Source organism: Nipponia nippon, unplaced genomic scaffold (genome assembly GCF_047370975.1).
Source record: "Nipponia nippon isolate SJK-2023a ecotype South Korea unplaced genomic scaffold, ASM4737097v1 scaffold_7, whole genome shotgun sequence".
Taxonomy (NCBI): Eukaryota; Metazoa; Chordata; class Aves; order Pelecaniformes; family Threskiornithidae; genus Nipponia; species Nipponia nippon.
Window position 1 is genome coordinate 15,257,837 of NW_028262391.1, and position 23,780 is coordinate 15,281,616.

Genomic DNA, 23,780 nt, shown 5'->3' on the forward strand with positions numbered 1-23,780 from the left:
GAGCAGAGCTATGCTATCCAAAGATACAGCAAGATCTCCTGGCTGGGACACGGTGCTAGACCTTGTGGCCTGAATTTCAAGAATTACTCTAATGATGCCCTCCCCCTGGTTTTGGGCAAGCTCCATCCCCTGTGGCAGCTCTACTCTCCATTGTCAACCTCGCCTGTTTACAAGGATCACATACTATCTGTAAAACATCTGGATCAGATTGTATCAACTGCAGTCTCTAGATTCTACTGTCATACAAACTGATAAAAAGGTCATGATATTTTTGAAAAGCTGGCTAAGTCTTTCATTATTTCATCTACCTAATTGAAGAATCTGCCTAAAAAAATATTTTAAACAAGATGTCAGGGAAAATAGTCTCCCTCATCTCCAGTTTAAACACATTCACATTTTCATGTCAGTAGTGTCTGTATTTGTTATGAATGAAACATTTTACTAAACACTTGTAACGTTTAGTAACCAACTGAGGCTTTTTGTACAAACTATAGAAACATTTTCTGGTTTAACAATAATTTTGGATTTGTGACAGATCAATTAAATGATTTAATACATTCATTTATGATTTAGCACAGAGCTTTTGAATCAAAATACCTACCTCCCTTAAAACAAAGACATTTTACTATTTGAAACTGATAGTTATTCTTTTTACTTCTTAAAATAAAAATGAGGAGACTCAAAAATACTTCAGTATTTGTTACCTTCAGTCTGTCAGTGAAGTAGTATGCATTGTATCAGAAAACAGCTTTACATTCAAAATGGCCAAACTGGCAATAGACTTTTTGCATATACATAGCCTGCTGCGTTTTCCGAGTGGGGAATTCTTCCTCATTTAAGCTCATAATCAAGCATATACTTTTAAATTATCTGTTGCTCTGCCAAAGAAAGCTTTTGAATGTCTGAGTGTCCGTAGTACTTTTATTGTTTGAACTGGAATTTCCTAGAAAATTTGTTTAAAAATAAATTTGAAAAACATCTGTTTTTAAGGAGAAACTAAATAAATTGGGCTTATTTAACAGAGTTCATCTGGGATATTGACATGAGACTCAGTGTTGCCCCTTGAGTATATTCCAGCCCCAATCTGGTAAAAGACATAAGCACACATAATCCTTATGAGTCAGTGGGAAATACATAAGGGCGTTACAGGAGTGAGCCAAGACTACTCAGCACTCGACCTTAAAAATAAGGTTTGCCTTTCACTACTGCCAGGCATAGTGGTGTGTTTTTAGCTGTCTAACTTGACAAGTCAAGTGTGCCTTCATTATCGATATTTGCAGGAGATTAAATTAGGTTCCTATGGAAGCATACCATAATAGAAGAAATGGCTTGCATAAACATCACATCAGAACATAGTGTAAATTGGGACTGAGTGCCTGAAAATAAAAGTTGCACATATTCATTAAATATAATTTGTTACTTTTTTGTACCAGTTGGCTCAAATGTCTGCCAATTCTTTTTTTTTAATCAAATGGTAAGATACTATGCATACAAAAATACATACTTAAGAATGATTGTTTTGTTTCTTATTTGTATCTTAACAAATAAAATTATTTAAAAATAAAATTTGAGGAAATAATACTTTCCTATTTCTGTCTGGAGTTATTTTGAAATATTTGATGTACATTTTTACATTGGTGTGCAAGCTTTTTTTTTTTTTAAAAAAAAGAAAAAAGACGACCATTCCACAGGAAGGAGAATGGTATCCCGTAATAAGATGAACTCCTCAACTGTCTCTGAGCAACCCGGGTCAGAAGGCTGCTATTAAATAACGTCAGGTAAATCCTAACATGATGTGAATTTCAATGGAACATCAATAGGAGAAAACTGTGGATAGCTCTGTGGACAACTACCAGCAAAACACATTGCTAATGGCTGTAGTAACATACACTACTATAATAATGTACTTTAAACACTCTCCTTTTAGGTTCCCTAAATAATCTGACAAAGTCACACCAGTGAATCTCAATGAAGCTTTAACATGTGAGTTGTTTATAAAAAACCTTATTGTATGAAGCTATCTTAAATTTCCCTCGGATCCTAAGAATCTAATTGTAAACTGATAAATTCCTGAATACACTTCTTATACTGCATTTCAGTATGGTTATTAGTAGAGTATTGACCTGGCTGTCCATAGAGTCCTTCCGATTCACGCATTTCTTCATTCATCCTTGCTAAACGCAACCTATGATTTAGGAAACAAAAAGAAGAATGTAATCTTTAAAGCACTAAAAAAGACTGCAATTCAAGACCTACAATGCACTCCTGAACCTCACACCAGTGAGGTCATCTATGGATAGCGCACTCTTTTTCTTTTGCTCTCCCTGTTTTTATGTAAAGGAATTTTGACATTTCTTATATTTTTAACTTGAAACAGAGTAGGAAAACCTAGTTACCTAGTCAAAAACAGAACGTACAACTTACAATGTTACAATATCTGCATTTGCAGCTTCTACTGCTATACTCAATGGATCTTTCCCATCTTCATCAGTGGCATGCTGGTTTGCTCCTCGTTTTAGGAATAAACACACTTGTCTGTGTAGAAAAAGCACATAAGAATAATTTTCACAACAATAAAGGAAAAAAGCAAATAAATTCAAGCTGGTTGCAACGTATTTGGCTTAAATTGCCAAAAGTCTCTTGAACATATCAAAACAGTGCTGTTCATCTAGAACAACTAAGACATTAACACAGTAGGAAGCAAAACCTTTAATTATTTAATCCGCGTTAGAAAGATAGCCTAACTCAAATCATGCTAGTACAGCAAGGAGTTGAACCCTTTAGAAGCGAGACTCTCCTGTATCATCTTAGGTTGCAGAACCAAAAAACCTCATCCCTTTTACCATGACAGAAAAGAACCACTGAGCAGGATAAATCAATACAGGAAAAACACAGTTCACAGGTGTCTGATTTACGCAATAGAAACTGATCTCGTTTTTCTCTGCTATTATAATTCTTCATCTTTATAAACAGGGCATACTGACTAAGCTTACATCTTAAACCCTCCCAAGTTGTTGCACTCTATTTAGAATTCATGCATGCAAAGAGATTGGGCACTGCCAACCAGATTATGTTGTCCTCATTTGAACTGAGCTGGTACAGGGTTTCAGGTAAAAGCCGTGATTCCAAAACTCAAGATGTAATGCCGTACGTTTTGAAATGAGACACACTCAGTGCAACACACAGGTGAGATGAAACAGAAAAAGCCTTGGCCCTCACATACCACTGTTTCTCCTATTTGTATCATATTTTAAGAAAACAAGAAAAACCTCATGAGTCTCCTCCAAAAGTTCATGCTATTTCAAAGCATTACTAAATACATGTTTTTACAAAATGGACCAAAGTGTGTTTATAGATGTGTGTTTAGCTAGCAGATGAGACTGATAATTCAAAATGCTATTTCCTCTCTCACCACAAAAGTTTCAGAAAAAACTAGATCACCTGAAATACATTAAAGTGCCAGAATATATGGGGAAACGAAGAAGCTTCACATTAACAACTACAGTAAAAGATGGCCATTTACAAATTCTGGAGCAGTGAGTTACCCAGTATGTCCTAGAACTGTAGCATGGTGCAGGGGTCCTCTTCCTTTCATGTCCCTGATGTTCACATTGGCCCCATTCTGCAGCAAGAATTCACAAGTAACCAATGAACCCTACGGAATAAAAGCAAAGAAACAATTCAGCACCAGATCTCTAGAACAAGAGCCAAACCTGTTCTGCCTTCTCCCCACTGAGTCATGTGGCAAAGGAAACAAAAGGAGATTTGCTTCCATATCAAATTTAAACACTACTACATTATATAATTCTAAACAAAGCATTAACAGGAAAAAAATAGTTCAGAAACAATGTTGAGAGAACATTGTAAAGACAGCTTCAGCACCACATTATCATTCATTAGGGAAGCAAGCAGTTCAAAAGGAACAGTGACACAGAAATATCCCTATTATTCCCCTTCCCCTCCTCCCGCAGCAGTCGGTGCTGTATATCACATACCCCTCGCACTGCCTGAATGAGTGGTGTTGCTTTGTTTTCTTCTACGTTGACCCAGTTTACTTCCGCTCCATGGGCCAATGCTTCTGCCATATCAGGAAGATTCTTCTCAAAGGCAGCTCGATACAGCTGCAATCCTGGACTAGGCTGTTTGGAGTCACAGAACACAGAAGACTCTTGCTTGTCAACTTCTGAAAAGAAAAAAAAATTGCTTATCTGTAATCTCTGTTTTTATAAGGTAGCTCCTGGAATTCTGACCAAAAGTGTAATTTCTCTGGCATAAGGTAGCTCAGGTTTTGCAGAATGCTGTGCATTGTTGCCCCATTCTGCCAGGAGAAGTCACAGATGCCTTTAGCTTGTTCCAGCATTCAGGCATGGCCACTTCACAGAATTATTACTGCCCAGAAAACATTCTCTCCACATTACTGGCATGTGTGAATATCCTTCAATCTACCTACTCCGTGTCATTTCTAAGAAATTATTTTAGATTAGAAGTGTGTTTTATCCTATACTATATGAATAAAACTAATTTCCTGCAGATACATAGTCATACAAATATATCTTTATCTGCAACAGCTTGATACACCTGAATATGAGGCTAAGGCTGTTCTGACCTAATTTTCGTTAAAAGATACCATTGTCATTTACCAAATACTTGCTGTGGCTATAATCTTTTGGACTAAAGCATAATCTTTCTTTTCATCTCAATAAGAGTTATAACAGAGTGAAGTCTGGGAGACAGACATTTTGTATATAAGCTTTCATGAGTTACAGCATCATGTTTCTACAATGTAGTCAAAGAAAGGATCCAAGCCACATGCTGCTTGCCTACAAACCACAGCTGTGAACTACTGGGTTTAAAACATACCTCAGAAGAGTGCTTTGATGTAGAAGAATAAGTTTGCTTTACAAATAAATGTTTTGGATATTCTGACACATCATACTCAATACATCTGTCAGCCCAGGATGCCAATATTAGATAGCAAATAATTTCATCAATCAATTTATAAAACTTTGATTAAAGAGGGGGTAATGTTTAAACGCGTGGTCAATTCCACATAAGTGGAAAACAGAAAAATTAAGCAAGAATACTCAAATAACACATAAAAGCCTATTATGTGTGACTTAACAGGAATTCCGCCTCCAAGGATTTAACTATTTATAAAAGGATTATGCATTTCTGTGGAGACTTGTCTGTCTGAGATATTTTGATGTGGCATTGCTCTCTCTGCTAAAAAACAAAGTTCTGGCTCAGTATCATCTGACTGGAAAAAAACATAATTGTCTGAACTCATTTAGAAGGATTCAATGTCATTCTTGCTACCAAGCCTGGAGGAGAGAAAGGTCATTCAAGCAATTATTACCCTTGTTAAAGATATTTCAGCCCACCAGGATAGAAGAGACATGAATTGTATCACCAAGTACTAATCTCTTTGATAAGAGCATGCTACCAAGAAGAAGTGATTAGATTTTCATCTTAAAGTGCAAAGCCTAACACACCTGGTTCGTACAAACTGTTAGCCGATATAGTAGAGGCAAGGTGTTCTCTGCTGTCATCAGCACTCTGCTGGATCCCACTGTCACTGCTTTGCACTGTTTTGGGAAGAAACTGCAATTACTATGCAGACCGTAAGTTACCTACTCTCCACAGATACCATGATAATAAAGCAAGCTCTTATACTTGTTCCTGAATACGTTTTTTTTAATGACTAGTAATTATTCAATATTCTTAACATATCCATAGAAAAAAATATGAAGTCACATAACATTTATAATAATAATAAATGTCAAAGATTATTAGAAAGGCAAAGATCAGGATAAGTAAAAAAGCTTAAATTATTTCATGAAAACACTAAGCAATGCAGTAGCCTGGAGACAATGGATTAAAGGCAGGGAGATGGCCACAACATGTAATGGATCACTAGTGCAAATACTGTACACGCCATAGCTGTAGTACTTACTACTACGTAGTTTTGAAGAGGTATCAAAGTAGGAGAAGAGTGAATCTAGTTCATCAGGACAGAACAGAGACTCCCGCCTCGCCTCGTCGCTACTTACAGCAACCGCTGGGACATGCAAGTTAGCAAAGCACAAAGCAGGCAGTAAGGAAGGGATAGGGCAGGAAAGAACGTTATTGGAAAAATTAAGAAGGATGAAAATACGGAGGAAAGAAGGTGGTTAATATGTTTCTGAATGATAAGCATCCCCACTCCAAATTCTTCCCCACATAAAAATGCACATTTCTGAACAAGTCTTTTCTCCCCTATACTTCTGAACTAGGCTATGACCCATTAAAAGACAGATTCATTAAAAGAGATTCTGATTTCTCTGCATGAGGCAGGAAATCAATTAATACAAAAATATGTTACTTTAAAAAGAACACGTGTAATATAGCTAAGGAGAGAAGTGTGTAAATACCTTTTTGGGATGCCGCACCTTGTTCCCCTGCCAAAAGGGATTTTTCAGGGCCACTGTGCCTTTTCTCTTCCTGACTTTGAGGCAAAACTTTTGTTCCAGATTCAAGCAGAGATACTGATGCAGGCTGCTTCTCTACAAACTTTCTTTCCACATATTTTGCTCTGATGTATGCCTCCTTCTCCTGCCTGTCATATACAAAATCCCCGGAGTTAGTAAGCTAGTATTTTAATATTTTCATGTATTAAAAGAACATCCATTTCATACTAAAGCCATAACAAAAACTGTAGTTTGGCACTGCACATAAGACATGCTTATGACACTTTCAGAAAGATCAAGAGCACGCTGTCTAACTCTTTCTGGATTCTCGATTAAATTTTGCTTAAGGCTCAAAAGAAAGTAATTTTGTTAAGTTCATATGTGTATATTTCTTTCAGGTAGAGACTTTAGAAAGTGGTATGTGGAAGAAATAAGCATTAGCTACTGTATGTTACTTAGAATAGACTATTTCAGGTGGAAGGGACAACAATCATCTAGTCCAACTACCACTTCTTGTATTAATCCTTTATACATGTTTTACATTATTAATAACCAATTAATATAGCATATATTTAGTTTATTAGGTAAATATAAATCGCAACACTTGTTAAAGGAACATCAAGATTGCACAAGAGACCCATAACAATAAGTCATCTCAAGTAGGCACAGCCACCAGCTCCATAATGCATACTGAAATATTTTTTCCTGTAACCTGAGGTTATCATCTTAAGACACACAGACCAGTTGTGACAAACTGATTAAAGGGGCTATAAACGTGTTACTATTGAAACTGCTGAAAAGCAGTTACCACTAGAAGGAATACCTCACCAATCTCCTACATTATTTATATTATCATCATCATCTCCAAATTGCCAATGCTTTATAAAATGCTGTTTTCTATACCATAAAACTGCCTGACAGCAAGCAGCACAGAACTGGAAAGCTGGTAAAAAAAATAGTTTTAAAAGACATCTTATACAGCAGAACAAAACATTAGAAAACTACCTTCAAATGCAAATTAGCATCAGAGAAATGGAAGACAGCAGTACAATCGTTAGAAGGTTAGTGTAAAGCAGAAGAGCTCATGCACCACGTAGGCAGAAAGAAAAGAGCATTCTGGGGACCAGGGCACAAAAGTCAAACTCAAGAACAAAGTCACTGTAAACAAAAGGCACAGCCACAAGCTCCTTCCAGGAGCACTCACAACCCAAGTACAGCTGGCTGAGATGGTACAAAGTAGACAGGAAACAAAATCAACATGCCCGCGTTGATGAGACAGAGCAAGATGCTATAGAGTTGTCATCAAAAGGAAGGAGTGCGATCAGAAAAAGAACAAGCGAACAGGAGCAGCCGAAAGGGACCAACAGAAGGAATACCCAAGAGAGAGAGATAGAAAAGGAGTAGAGCAAAACATACTGGTGATAAGGGGAAACGAAGAGTAAATCAAAGGAGTGTTACACAGGTAAGTGGCAGCATCTTTTAAAGCTGGAGGCTGAAGGAAGCAACAAGAAAAGGAAGTAAGAGGCACTGCTAGTAAATTGCTACCTTTGGCTTCCAGGTTGTGGCTTCTTTACTCCCACTTTTTCCAGCTTTGCTTCATATATTCTATTTATAACATCATTTCCCAATTCACACATAAGCTGTGAAGCAAAATAAATAAATTTAAATACAGTTGCAAAAGGCTATATCTACCTATTTAGTTGTTTTTAACCTCACTCAGCCTGTTTTTACAACTTAGTATTTTCACTGGTAAAAGTACACTTACAGAAATCAGCATGGTTTATAGCATGGTAATGAAACAATCAGTGAAAAGAGAGACCAAATTCTGAGTAAGATAGCAAAAAATATAGTCACTTTTTTAAAGTGCCATTCCCTTCTGAAAAAGGACGGCAAAAATGACCATCAGTCATTCAAGAACCATTTTTGTGCAATCAGATTGACACCTGCAGGCCTCAATCATTAACAAAGGTACTCTTTCTACCAGCTTTGCCGGTAGCTATTCTTATCCCATCGGCAAGAGACAATTCAATCAATTCTATTCCATCTTGTCCAACAGACATTTTTGCTAAACCGTAATCTGTTATGTCTATAGAAGAAGATCAAAGACAAAAATCAGCCTGCAGATACTACTTTAAGGAGAATTTGGTCCATAAAGTCCAACTTATTGATGGCAACGAACAGACTTACTGCTTCTAATATCAGGTAGAATAGTCAGCTCTGGCATTTCCAGGAAAAGGGGTGTAGTTTTGGGGTTTTTTTGTTTGTTTGTTTCCTCAGCATGAACACATTGATATTAAAATTATTTAAGGTCAAACCACAACAGAAACACCCCTACTCACATTGTCTTTTGATTGTTCAGAATAGAGAAGCAATACCTAAGTACCAGAACATCACAACTAGAGAAAAACACTTTGCATCAGTTATTCAGTTGCACACATGCATCCATGTGTGAGTTCCTGTTTCAGTATTTCAACATCACATGATTTTCATAACCACGTTTCAAGCTAGAATTTTGGCACACAAACAGCACACGAGCAGTTGCATGAATGTTCTCCTATAAGCCAGTAGGAGTATGAAATCAAGATCTCACTGTAAGAGGTGGCATCTGAATTTTCAAGTACAATCATGCTTTAGGCTGATGTAGGACTTCCAAAATTTTTCAGCCCACTATATTATTGGTCTGTAAACAGATTTCCATTTTTATACGTTGAAAGTATCAGATGAAACTTACCACTCCAAGTGCATTTGCGAACCCAAAAGTGTCACAAGTTGTTCTGGCTCGCAAGTTTGTAACAAGAATGACTATCTAACAATCTAAGTACCAAGTAGAAACTTGTTTCAAAAATACTATCATACCTTTAGAAGTTCAGGTTCCCATGAATCCAGCGTTAAAGATCTTACTTTTGAAAAGTGGACTCCCAAGCTCCTAAACAGCATGAAAAAAAAAATATTAACCTGTAACTGCATGCTGTGTCTTATCTCAGACAGTTTTACAATTTATGCAAATAAAGCAGTTACCTTAATTCTGTTTACAAACAGGGGAACAGGGGTCTCTAACCTTTCTCCAATATACATTTGAAAAGGCAAACACCACCCTTCCTAATTAAGACAATGCACAAATCAAATATAGTTCTGAAGAGTTCCCCAACCTGTGTATCCCAGAGCACTCAATGCACAGCGTGATTCCTAGGTTGATACTGGCCCAGCGAGGATCTGCCAAACCACAGTCACAGCAGGCAGCATTACCAGGAATACACTGAACTCGCTGTAGAGCACTTTCTCCCTTTAACAACTTCTCTTTTGTCTCACTGCCAGATTCGAGGCTTCCAGTAGAAGGGGATGATTTCTTTTCCTGTTTCTAAAAAAAGGAAAGAAACAAACAAAAAGGAGACACACTAAAATAAAGAAATAAAAGTCCTAGTGCACTGTCAGTATCTGTAGAATCCTAGAAAAGTAACTTCTACATTTAAGGTCAAGGAAAGCCATAGAACTGAAAAAATGTTTAGCTTTTTAGAAGAAATATAGAACTGAATATAGGAGTACCCAATAATCCTATGAATTTTAATCATACTACAGAAGAATCTCATCAAAACATATAGGCCAAAGTAACATTAGTCAGATAGAGTGAAAGATAGATTAGATATCAATCATAGCCTTCAAAATTTCATTGTATTTCTACCAGAAGACAAACAATGGATTCTTTTTTTCCTCCCCTCGCATAAAAAGAGGTTTCCTCTATTTTAAATTTTCAGGATCTAAAGGGGATGTTAAACTCACCTCGGATTCATCCCCTTTTTCTCTATATGCTGTAGCAATACTAGTCTGAACAGCCTTAATCCATGCCTGTCGCAGCTTTTCCGAGTCAGCCTGAAGCATGCAGCTCCTGTGACAAATACACATGTACTCAGATTCAGAGAGGCTGACCAACTAACGTCAAACAACACTCTTTGTCGAGTTTCTTGCTATCACCACAAGTATATTCTTTAGTAGGCATCATCTACTAAACCCATTTATTTTGAGATAACAAAGCAGCTGACCCTTTATGAATTGCAAACTCCTTGTTTCAAAAACTATTTGGCAGTAATGCTAGAACATATGTATATGACTCTTCAAATAACCCAGAGAATGGCTTAACTTCCTATTCCCTTTTTTTCATATTCCAAATTTTTCATTTTTATATCCTCACATGCAATTTACCTCCATGACTAATTACACAAGATACAGGTATCAGTCCTTGAACACACAGTTCATTCATTGAGATCAAGAGGAAATTATTTTAAAGGTCTCTGACAAAGAACAAACCACTTTTCACACCAACAGTCAAAGGAAACAGGTCATGAAGTGTAAATCTGTTCCAACACTTATGGGCTGAAGAAGTATAGGCAAGCAGGAGCAAAATGCACGTTAAAGTGAACCACAACTGAGGATGCAAACATTAGGACAGCAATCTATTAAGAAGAGAAACGTAAGTAGGAGCGGGGACTGTAGATAACATCCAATCCTAAAGGATTGGATATAAGGTTGACCTTATATAAAAAAATCTAAATATGGTCACATCTCAAAATCATTAATGAGAAATCCATGTCCTGTGCCCTGGCTGCGGCAGGACTGCCATACTTCTTCAAAGATAACCAATACACTGCACTGCCAGGGCTGAAAAATATTTTTATTTGGTAGTTTCATTTAGTGCATTCTGAAACGTAAATTAACACTACTGAGATGACAACCTATTAATATTTTTCTCTCTCATTACACCAACCAGAAATTTGGAGAAACTGAGATCTATTTTCTACACTACTAAGCAGCTTAATAGTATCAGCTACTACTAAGCCCCAACAGCTCCACAACCACAAGCCACATATGCATAAAGCACAGGAACACATGTTTATTTTAATGACAAAAGTAAACTAAATTCTAGGAACACTTCTCACAGCATCACTTACTCCATGCCAAAATTTCAGAAAACAGAACTGTTCAGATACTTTTCCTGTTTTGATCTATCCCAAGAGAAATGTTAATCTTGCATTTCAAGACAACTGAATGTAACGATTTTTTTTAAAATAAACATGCTCCATCACTTCTCCTTACTTTGTTGGAGAAACCACCTCAAAACAGAAACGTCTTTCTATGTCCTCACAGTGTTTAACCGTGCAAAGCCGCAAGTCTTCAACAACTACTGTGGGATTATCCTGAGAGACAAAAGTTAACAAAACAAGTCACACAGAGGAAAGATAAAGTTGCTAATAATCCCAAATTATTTATCATTTTTGCTTGTTTACCCAAATTTTTCCTCCAGAAATAAAATTTTAAATAGGTGGAATCAGAGATACTTAGCAGGAAATATTTAGATAAATTATATTGTTTTGTTCTATTTTATGAAAATTTAATACAAACTTTGGAGAATTCCTTTTTACCTACAATCCAATCTACTAAATAATCGACACCTTAAATTTAAACAACAGTATTGAAAGGAGTTCAAAGATATTTTCTAAGAGACACAATTAGCTCACAAAAAAAATCAGAAAGATTACACCTAAACCAGCAGTATTATAAGTGCCAAGTACCAAAACCAGAAGCTGGATGCAGTGGTTTTGAAAATTTGATTCATTTCATCAGAATTCCATTCTAAGCTAATAGCATTTTAAAGGTGCATTTTTAAAAAACAAAAATGTAATTGGAATTCACAAACACAAAATGCCCAACTCAGATGTGCTCACACAAACTCAACAGTTTCTTTCCTTTCCAACCACAAAAATGAAGAGCCTTGATTTGATAGCATCAGATAACAAGGAATAGCCTCTGAACCTGGCCTGTTAACACTGAAAGGAAATGAACTGTCATTAAGCTCTACCCTCTTTTTTTTTTTTCTCCCTTCTCCATACAGTTCTCCAGTTTTTTCCAACATGAAGAACGGTGTCAGCTATGTGGTGCAAAAGCAGATTCTAGAGCAGCAAACAAAGCAGCACGGACCCCAATGTTGATTGAAAAGGCTGGCTTCCACAGCTTGGGGCAGAGGTGCATTTGCTGCTGTAATATACAACAACTGTACTTTCCCACCAGCAAAAAGACAGATATTGACTGCTGAACCACTTTACATTTTCAGTATTAAATACATATACATAGCATCCCTGACTGTTTCATAACAAATGCTTTCATGCCTTTTTCTTCCCGTCTCTCCCCAACTGCTAAATTGGGTATGTGAACTCAGTAATTAACTGGAGAGAGCAGGTCCTGAAAGAGTTCAACACAACTGCTCAAAGAACAGCATGGAGTATTTCTCTGCCACCAAGCGTGTACAAGCCTCTTAGGACCAACAACTTTTAAGGCTCTTCATAAACCTTCTCTGCAACAAGGTACAAACCCCACAGCAAGTAAAGTACGTGCTTGCAAATCCCTGCGCAGGCATCTCAAAATCTCTAAGTGTAGCGATTAGTCTCATTTTACCAAGGGAGAATCTAATTTAGAAAATGCAGTAGGTTGTTCAAGACCACACAGGATGCGAATGTCAGCACTATTTCTCCTTCCCCTGATCAATCAGGAAAACCATCACCCACACCCCAAACTATCCCAAGCCAGTTTTTAATACCTACCTTAAATTTCTTCTGGTACACGAGTTGGTTATTTTGTATTGAGAACCAGCGCCTATTCAAATAAAGAGACATCCAGAGAATACATAACTGATTTTACAGTGCTTATTTGACCGAAATGTGCTAACATACAGTCTACAGAGAGACTGCATAAAAGAATTCACAGAAGTAATGCCGCAGTCAGCTTTGGCAAGTATTTCGTGAGAATAATGAAAAAAGGGAAAGCAGAGACAAAACAGAAAAGAAAGCAAGGTTCAAATAATTTGAGTCCTAAACAAACACATTCATGTTATGACAACATTAGTTAGGCTATCACACAAAACATTTTCATTTCAAAGAACATTTACTTCTGTATTTTAGCAGCAAGCTACAATTTTAAGTAATTGTTTGATAACACAAATTCAGTCAGTTTGAATAACAAAAATACTTAAGCTATGTGAACTACCCCGTCCTGGAATATTTTTGAAAGTAGAGCTAAGAAATAACTTACTAAGGCACTAAAAATACTACAGTGTTGCTGTCCCATGTAGGTTTAATGTCTCTCTATATTTGGCATTTCTTAAAATTTTAGATGCTGAAATAAAAAGATTTCATACAAAACCAAGGAAAACCTTTTAAGTAGGATCCTAACTCAAGCCTCAGCTTTATAGGAAAATATCAAATAAAAGATTTAATGACAGCATCCTGTAAAATCCAAAAGATAATGTGATGCTTAAAAACGCCTCTGAACTGTATCCTTCCTTGTCAAACTCGCTGTTCAGATAGGATACAATTCATAGAGAATGGAAAGATCGTTCGTATTTTGCAAAAAATTACGAGCACCTCAGATCTCTAACAACTGTGTTTTATTAGACCACTGAATATTAAAAAAACAGAAAATATAACCATTCCTTTCTAGCTCTTCTGGGGATGCACAAAATAAAAGTTACCCAATCATCACTGGTTTTGAACTGACAAAAATGAAGGGAATATGAAAAAAGAATGCAGTCCTGCAGTGAAATTTATGCTTTTTTGTTTTATTCGTGCTTATAATGTGAACCTGTGTTTATCATAGCATAATTCCTCAATTATCTCAAATACCCCACTTATAGCACACATCACTACTTTCTGCACTGCCAACTAGTTTGAATAGTAACAGTATACAAAATATTGTATTGCAGCCTATCTTGTTATTCTCCACAGGCTGTTGAACTTCAAGCTACAGTTTACTACAATTAGTAACAAGAGGGCTCCGTGTATTTATTCAACCACTACAAGCCATTCATGAAAAAAAGCACACAAAGATTGTTAAGAAAAATTAAGATACACAAAAAGTTAGATTAAAATCAGGAAATCTAGTATTTGTTAGAAAAGTTAGTACTTAGTAGACAGATGAGATTCTACCTTTTAACAATTAATCTTTTCAAATGTTGTGCAGATATATTTAATTTAAAAAGCAACAAACAGGATCTTCTTTTAATACTGGATTTACAACATAATAGTCATCTTTTTGGGTTAAGATAATTGAACAAAATAATGCAAAAAGTGAACTACTTTTTCAATTTGTTACAGCAGTAGTTTTGTCACTGCTATTTAAAAGGTATCACCTTTACCATCTATTTAAAAAAAAAAACCATCACAGATGCAGTAACTAAGCCTCAAGTATGAGCATAAGGCATATATTGCTAATATTTAAATAGGTAACTCAACAAAAAAGCAGACTAGAAAAGGAAAATAAACTCAGGCTTTTTTTGAATGTAACACCAAATAGAAAAACATGAAAAGCAGTCCCCTAAGTGATAAAGGGGGGAAGAAAAAAAAAAAGGCAGCAGCCTTGCCCCTAGATAACATGCAACGGAGCAAATCCCTAATAATTGCCTTAGGTAGCGTAATTAACTTCATTAATGCAATGCTTCACTTGTTCTACAGCTAAATATTTAGGCAAGTTACTAAAGTAAATAAGCTCCAATCTGATTAACTGGATACAAGTGAGCACACAAATTGCAAACCAAATTTGTGTCACCTTTAAAGCCTAGTCTAGAAGTTTTCAAAGTATTCCAGCCCCTTTTTTTTCCTAGTAGAGAAATTAAATCTAAGAGAACTTTCTCCAGGCCAGCCAGAAAATGGGGGGGGGGGGGTTGATTTTTTTTTTTTTTAAAGAAATTTTTATTGAACAAGATCAACAACTTAGAATGTAGTATAACTTGTAGATCACGCTTTTGAAGTCGGTATCAACAGAAAATAAAGTTAATATATTTTATTGTATGCTTGAAAAAATAAAGGTGGCAGACTCCCCTCCAACATGTCAGCACCACAGCAGTTTCATTCAGGCCAAAAACTTTGAGTTATTTCGTATTAACTAAGTATCATCAATAAACTCTACTCATCACAGTAGGCAACAGGCTGCTGGGGGTCTACAGCAGTAACAGCCAGGAGCTCCTGAGGTACAATGTATGTACTGAAGGAGCTGTTATAGGGCACACCACATCTATCCTGTTCTAAGAATTAATGTTCATAAACCTTTAGGCAACGTGTGCTGTTAAGTACTGACCACTCTCAAAGTTTAAGTGTGTCATTCTGTCAAAAATAGGAGAGAAGCATGGCGAAGGAGAAAACACACTTGGGGAATCTTAATTTGCACTGCCTCACTCAGTAGTGCTTAAATATAGCTCTTTGGGTTTAGAAACTGAATGTTTTCCATCATTTATACCTACACAATTCGAAAGAGTACTTGTTAATAGGAAGCAATACAAAATTCATTGAAACAGATTTCTAATTTCTGAGAACTGAGTAATACCAAAAAGAAATATAAAATTTAAATTTTTACATAAAAAAATGAATCATGCTTATTGATTCTCAAAAGAAAGCAGTTTTCTTCACTAGTTGCTATCAGCATGCAAATAAAACAGAGTGATTAAGAATGCACAACATTTAAAAGTTACACCTCTATTTCCAATGCAGTTGATAAGAAAAATCTCACCAACTTTAACCGGAAAAAGTCAAAACACTGATATTGTATGCTGAGAAGTTTGAGTGCAGAAACTTTGCTTTAATTCCTTTTTAGCTAAAACTAGCTCAATCTTTCTAATTCTTTAAAGGTGTTGAGCAGCTGACATCCCAGGCAGAATCCTTCTGTTATTTTCTTAGACTGAGCCACTTATACATCCATTGCAAGTAATCAAAATTAAATGCAGGGTTAATTAAGAGCTTTTTGCGTGCCAAAGAAACATTGGGAAGGTATAAAAGAAGCTGGTTGGTACCTGATGTGATCTGGCTTTTTCCTGTCATGTGAAAAAATGGGGTAGGATTAAAACATAAGGGAAAGGAGGAGAAGGAATGAAAAATGCAAAATGAGCAAAATAAGCAAAGAATTAGCATGATCTGAAAATACAGCAGAATTAAAAAGGAAAACATTTAATGCATCCAACCTAAAAACTATATTCAGAATATACTGGTGTTTGACAAAGGCTTTTCTCCCTACACACGTTTATTCACGTGTATCTTTCTTCATGATATGGACTTATTTTTCATTTGAATTTCTAGGAACCAAAACAGCTTTCCACCTACTGCTCCACAATAATAAATGCACCTGATTTCAGTTCCTGATGCCTTAAGAAAAGCTGTGTACAATAAGATATATTATTTACAAACACATAGACATATTCAAAAAATAGGTCTCGATACCTGTTACTGTAAGACTTTCCAGTATAAAGTATATTACCTGAAATACTCATGTACATTATACACTACCTATTTAGTCACAATAAAAAGACTGCAAAATCTCCAGCTCTTTCAAAACACAGCAACATTGAATTGCAAACAGCTCTTGTGGTTTACTTTGTAATCCGCTCAAATACTATTTGTTTCTCAAGCCAGTGTCATGCAGAACTATCCCAAGAACAGGAAACTTGATGCAAAAGCCCAAATAAGTAAGTCTTCAGACAATTAAACCCAACCTGCCAGCTGTTCCAGGAAGAAACTACATCATCCTAGCAAGAAATTAGCTTGGATTGGAAACAAAACAAGTCTTAATTCATTAGAACAGATTTGCCACCCTTCAAAGGGCTGTATTAGATGGGTTTGATTTTTTTCTCCCCCAGCAACCAGACTTTTCCCAGGATAATCCACTATGGTGTCCATGGATTCATTGACCAAGACACGCACACCAAAGCATCATAACTATCCAATTTGTTAGCTAGAATCATACTGATGTGTGCCAAACCCAGACAAAACCCGTTGTACCACTTCCTTTTCTCTTATGTTTTTAATGCTGGCAAGTATGCACTAATAGGGGTAATTGCAATGATTTTTGGTGCCTTTAATTCAGTCTTAAAGGAGTACTTAAAAAGGCCTAGAATCATCAAAATACCAACCGATACCAACAGAGGGAAAAAGAGAAGCTACCATTTTAAATACATGTTACTACTTACAGTGCAATCAGCAGTTAGCAAGGAAGACTAGTGCTGTTACCCTTGGTTCAGAACATCAGGAAATTCCAGTATTTCTTTCTAGGCAAATTCTTCTGGTTTTATTTCAGCTGGTTAATTTTCCACCCACCTCCCCCCAAAGGTAAGCATATAATGAAGCAGCAAACTATCTATTCGATAAGAACACTGAAAATATCTTGTCTGTCTTAGGGTCTCTGACTTCAGCTCTGATTTCTTTCATATAAAATACATAGTTTTCTAAATGTTTCCTCCTTTGGTATTTCACTGTACATTTTTATGAACAAAACAGTTTAATGCAGTGACACAGTCCTTTCTTGTACTCTACCTAGTGACTGGAAAAAACACTCTCACCTCTAATACATGGCAAACTTTAATCAGTATTATCTCCCTGCAGCTGAAACTGCAATACTACGTACATAAAGCATTCCATCAGTGGAAACAGGCAGTGGAAGCGGCAATAACCACTTCAGTGCCTACAATGTAGCAAGCAGTTCCAAATGTTTTCAGAAATAAGATAAAAATACTTCTCTATTTTTATTAAAACATGAAAAATGGGGCTAGATTCAGAACCTAATAGTTGTCTTCATTAAGGTCTTAAAGATATATTTTATGTATGATAATAGTAGTAGTACTTTCATAACCATTAGTAATGGTTTGTGAATGTGAAGTACAAAATTAAAATGATTCATTCGATTTCTAAAGTGTTTAGAGATAGCATATCCAATGCTATTCTCTGCCTAATTCTGAAGCATCCAACCAGCCTATCACAGTGAGATAAACAATCAAGAATCTAAGATTAAAAAAGGTAAAAGGTTATTGAATACTCCTGCAACAAATAGAAGAAAAACTATAAGCAAATATAAACTATATAGTAAAAGTAGGTAGCTCTGATTCATTACTGAGCTGTTTACCTTGGCTCTCTTAATTAACTTATTGTTTGGATATGTTTTTATTGTATATGTTCAAACCTGTAACTTAACCTGAAAGAACGTCATTGTGTACCTTAATTTAATTATGACTTCCCCATATTTATTTTGTGTCCATTTAAATTTCCAACATACAGACGTTAGTTTTAATTGAACCCTACTCCCTAACCACCTTAAGGTAAGATACATGTGCAGTATTACTAGGTATGAAGCCATGTGGAAGAAGACTATTTCTCAGCATGGTGGGTTGACTTTGGCTGGATATCAGGTGCCATCGAGCCCCTCTACCACTCCGTTCCTCAGGAGAACAGGGGGGTGAGAAAAGGAGATGGAAAAAAACCTTGTGGGTCAAGATAAAGGCAGTTTTAATAAAAGCAAAAGCAAAGGCTATGCACAGAAGCAAAAGGAAAACAAAGATTTTTATTCTCTACTTCCCATCAGCAGGCGATGTCCAGCCACTTCCCGGGAAGCAGGGCTTCAGTACGCACAGGGGTCACTCCAGAAGACAAACGTCGTAAATAACGAATGCCCCCCCTTTCCTCCTCCTTTCTCTTAGCTGTTATTGCTGAGCAGACATCATGTGGTATGGAATATCCCTTTGGTCAGTTCGGGTCAGCTGTACCAGCTATGTCCCCTCCCAAGATCTTGCCCACCCCCAACCTACAGGTGAGAGGAGGGAAATGTTGGAGAGACAGCTGTGATGCTGTGCGAGCACTGCTCAGCAGCAGCCAACACACTGGTGTGCTATCAACACCTCTGTAGCTACCAATACAAAGCACAGCACTACGAGGGCTGCTATGGGGAAAATTAACTCCATCTCAGCCAGAGCCAATAAACTCAGCTACCTTCCAACGCTCCTGTCCTGCTCCCTCCCATTACCTCCCTACAGAGCAAGGCCTTTATGCTATCCAAAAGAAGAACCCAGAGAGCGAGTCAGGGTTTTGCTTTCAGTCAATTATCAAGAGGCTGCAGTCAATCCTGCAAAACACGTGGCAAAAAGGACCCTTTCAGCCTGTTGAGAAGACAATACAGGACAATCTCCTGCCTTGTTACTGTGGATTTTTCTTAGTGTGCTTACAGTACATTTATTTCAGACCAGGAACATGTTTTTGAAGTGTATCTCCCAGTTTTCTCCCTTCACCGTCCTTTGATGCCTCACAGATTTGTCTTGGGGAGCTCTGACGTCTGCTTGGATGAAACTAACCCAGAAGGTACATTACAATTACAGACAGATATTCAGACCACAGGACCAGACTAGAAGTAGTCCAAAGCAAAATTCCTTATACAAGTTGCACGACTTGCTAATACAGATATAGTCTTATTGACGCTAGTGGCCCTCGCATCCATTTATGGATTTAAGTGAAGCAATCCCAATTTGTTATAGACTTGCAATATTCCAAAATGCTCAAGGAATTGTAGAATAATTAAGGTTGGAAGGGACGACATATCCAAATGCACATTCTGGCCTTTGAAACACAGCCAATAGTTTAACAGAAGTACTGATGCAAAAATTGCAGAGCATAAGATAGTAAAAAGAGCTCTATATCACAACAAATTAACTTTAAAATTCAAGAACTGTATCTAACTATACTGTAAATGCTCCAGCATATATAACATTTCCTTAAAAAAAGCATACACCCTTGGAAATGCAAAAGAAATCCTGTTCAGGGGGAAAAATATTTAAACAATAGTAAAATATACATTGTTAAAGAGACATGACTAACAATATATTTTGAATTCCCAACAGGACCATCAGAACTGCTAAACAGGAGTCACTGCACAGGACAGGAATTGTAAAGGATAACAGTTACATGTTTTTCTTTCAGGAAAAATAACTTGAGTACTTGAGTCTTTCACTGTGTTTCCCTGCTTCCAGTGGCTATACAACTTCCATCTTGCTTTGTCCCCTAACACTTATAATCCCAGCATATACATTCACATAGCTTATTGTGTACAATCATAAGGATTGCTCTGTTTCAACCCCAAAGACCAAAACGCAATTACAGAGCTGGACTACACACAACAAAGCAAGCTTTCCATACACAGGACTCCTCCAGACTAAGATACACTCTTAGAAAAAGGTTTGCAAACAACTAGGACAGAAAATAAGGAAAAACGGCTTTGAAGCATCACCTCTACGTTAATTAACAGAGTTGCCCAAGCGTTCTGTCAAAACTGTGGAATCAGTGAGTTGCATAGATTATGTCAGACCAGAATTTAGCTTAACAAGCAGTATCTTAATAAGCTAGTAAATAGAGGTTCTGAATAATTACCTGTTCCAAGTCTTGAAGGCATTGCTGGCTCGCTTAAACAGATAACCTTCCATAACAATACCATTGGCTGCATCTACATTGTATTCTAGTTTAGTATCATCACTGGAATAATCCTAGTACAAAGGAACAAGACAAGAAAAAGACATTGCAGTTTCAAATGAAACTTCAAATATGGACAGTATTAATGTCAAAAAGAGTAAACATTTAGGAATAATATTTTGCTTGCAACACTTATTAGTCAAGCCATGACTCTCAGCCCCTGACAATTTTTTTTTTTTTTAAAAGCATTTTAGGAGTTCAGAATGCTGAAGATTTTTACTTTACCTGCACACAAGGGGAATTTCTTGCTCAGGTATTGATGACCTCTATGGACAAGTAGAGGGCAAACATTATTGACAGAGCATTTGATGCTTCAACTGTCTACTCAAATGGTCTCACATATATTCCAAAGAAAGGGGAGAGTAAGGTAGAGGAAAAGGGGCAATGGGAGTTAGGAGTCAAAACTGAAAAGCAATTCCAGCCTGTTGCAGACAACTGTACAGAGCCAGTCGTGCTTTAGCATTTCCTTCAGCTCTGTCATCTTGACAAGTGAGCCGGATCAGAACTTAGAAGACAAGTAACAAAATAAAGACGATGCTATCAGTTATCTCTAAATTGAAGTGGTCAGGATGCTGGCAATGATGTCAAGAACTTAGCAGTAATTTTTTCTTTATGATCTTTGACAAGAATATGAAGCTAGAAGTAGGACAAGGGAATATATATTTTAATCAATCTAATAACAAATAATAACAGCTAATAACAGTTAATAACAGCTTTACAAGTTTCAGAAAGGTTAACTGCTTCACGTCTCCAGCAAAGGTAGAGTAGACGAAGCAGTAATACATGTGGTGATTATCTGCTTTCATATCTCATCTGAAACAGCATGGACTCTTCCCAGGGAGTTACAGAGCTCAAGTATTCAGCGAGTGGGAGGCTAACAGCTACCAGAGGTGCATGAAAAAGCACACATGAAATGACATAATTTATCATAAGCTATGTCCAGAGATCAAAATAATATACATGCTATTATTTAATTTCACTGTTAGTAAAATATACCCTTAAAGTAGACTAGCAACATATGGCTTCTTCCTCCTTAACTAGGGCAGAAGAGACATCACTGAAAATTAAGTTTCAGAACAAAAAACCCAGGTTAAATACTGAAGATATGGGACATCTCATAATGTCATTCTCCCATACCTTCAGCAGGTACTTTTTGTAAATTGCAAACATCAGCTTTGTATGAAAAGTATGTCTGTAAATCTGTTTTGCACTTTGCTCCTTAGGAATTTGTCTATACATATGGGAAAAGAGTCTATACAAAAAAAAAAAAAAATCAGCTTCAAAACCAATACTGTTAGCCCAATGTAATGTTCCAGCCTGCACACAACTTTTCTGCTACGTGCAATGTTTACTCTTATACATGCAGGTGGTTTGGTCCAATCCAAGGTCAATTAAATAAGACAGTGAAGTGGTTATAAATATCAAAATGGGCCCTTTATGCTCCCAGGCCAGCACAGCACCAAATTCCATAGAATTACTTGCAGTGTTTTCAGCTATTACCAGTCTGAATAGATTAACTAAATTTGCAATTTTAAATCTAAAATTTTTATTAATACAGTGGCAGAAGATCAGTGCAGAAGTAAGAGTTCCAAAAGAAAATGGAACTATCATATTGCTACCATATACTGATCTGAATAAACATATAGGTTGCAAATAAAAGCGCCCCTAAAATAAAAAATTCGTGCATTTATTATTCAGCATTTAGTAATTTTGATTTTCTGCCTGTTTTCTAGATCAGAACATGCTGAACATTAAAGAACTCATGTAAGCACAAACAGCCAAATATCACAGTACAATTTTAACTTAGTATTTCACAACTTATATGACATACACAAACATTTCAAAGTGTTAAAAGTCCTTTCTAGTTTTCTGGAGGGTTTGGGGTTTTTTTTTTTTTTGAGGGGATAAGAAAAGGAGAAAACCTCTGTAAGCACAGACTTAGCCTGATGTCACGTTCCCTGCCCCCTCCCCCCCCCAAAAAAAACCCTGATAAATTACTCTAACTTACCAGCTCCCACACATAATGAAACCTGCTAAAGATTTGCATCTTCCTGCCTCTAGTGATGCCTGCAGCTCCTTGTCTAGTGAAAGACAACATACATTCCCTCAGTCTTTTCTGTCTAAGCTACTATGTAATCACATTTTCCTCCAGGTTTGGAGAACTGCTGTAGAAAATGCAACTGTCTTTTCCAATGAATCTAGATTTACGCTTTGAAGACATATACAAGCATGACAGGAAAACTTTGGATCATTTATCATGCTACACTCTCAATCCAAATTGTGTAAAATACTGAGCCTTCCTCATGAAGTGCATTTAGTGTCATTTTTAATGGCTTCCCTGATTGACTTCCACCTTTACAGAGCAGATAAAGACACAAGAGTATACAGACGAATGTTTAATATTTTCCTAACTATACATAGCGGACTACCAACCGGGGGATGAGGGAGTAAAGCTTTATGCTTTATATGCTTTATCCATAAAACTTCATTGATAAAGTTTAGGAAAGGAGCAGTCAGAAAAAAGACGAACAAAAAAACTACACTTCGTTTCAATTAAAAGGATAAAAGTAGAAAAAGGAACCAGATAAGCCATGTCTGATCTTACAGTCTCTGCTATCTTATAATTAAAGAATAGGAGAAAAGCAGTCACGTTATAGTTTATTTTTATCTTGGTGCATGGAAAAGTTTAGTGAATCACGAAAAATAATCAGGGGGTGGAGAGACATACATCCATATCTTTCCAGTGTCCTGCATAAGAGAATCACATGTTAATAAACCCAGCCACTTTATCTGATTCAGAATTTTGTATTCCTTAAGCAAACATGCAGCTGATAAAGACTGAATTTTAAACATCATTTATTTATTAATTAGGTGTCAGTTAGGACTGAAGTACATTTCACCGAATCGGAACTAAGAAAATTAAGCCAGAATTATGAAAGTTACACTGAAGTGCTACATCGCACATTTCACTCAGATTTGAAGGAAGGAACATCTATGGCTCCTATTCTGCTAACATTTTTCA

General features: G+C 36.6%; 1 protein-coding gene across 6 annotated transcripts in view; it reads right to left on the minus strand.

Annotated features, from left to right (window-relative positions):
- ACAP2 (ArfGAP with coiled-coil, ankyrin repeat and PH domains 2) overlaps positions 1-23,780 on the minus strand; it is a 72,950-nt gene that overhangs the window by 7,497 nt on the left and 41,673 nt on the right. For 3 of the 6 annotated variants that reach the window (XM_087738921.1, XM_087738919.1, XM_087738918.1), the window contains exons 10-24: positions 20,660-20,772; positions 16,273-16,293; positions 13,037-13,088; positions 11,535-11,635; positions 10,224-10,329; positions 9,596-9,804; positions 9,303-9,372; positions 7,992-8,086; positions 6,411-6,595; positions 5,954-6,058; positions 5,493-5,585; positions 3,996-4,183; positions 3,546-3,655; positions 2,425-2,535; positions 2,124-2,185 (exon numbers count right to left, since the gene is read on the minus strand). In XM_087738921.1, coding sequence (XP_087595047.1) covers positions 2,124-2,185; positions 2,425-2,535; positions 3,546-3,655; positions 3,996-4,183; positions 5,493-5,585; positions 5,954-6,058; positions 6,411-6,595; positions 7,992-8,086; positions 9,303-9,372; positions 9,596-9,804; positions 10,224-10,329; positions 11,535-11,635; positions 13,037-13,088; positions 16,273-16,293; positions 20,660-20,772 — 1,621 coding nt within the window. The remainder of the gene's footprint in view (positions 1-2,123; positions 2,186-2,424; positions 2,536-3,545; positions 3,656-3,995; positions 4,184-5,492; positions 5,586-5,953; positions 6,059-6,410; positions 6,596-7,991; positions 8,087-9,302; positions 9,373-9,595; positions 9,805-10,223; positions 10,330-11,534; positions 11,636-13,036; positions 13,089-16,272; positions 16,294-20,659; positions 20,773-23,780) is intronic. The other 3 variants (XM_087738920.1, XM_087738922.1, XM_009468466.2) reach the window with 3 other exon arrangements.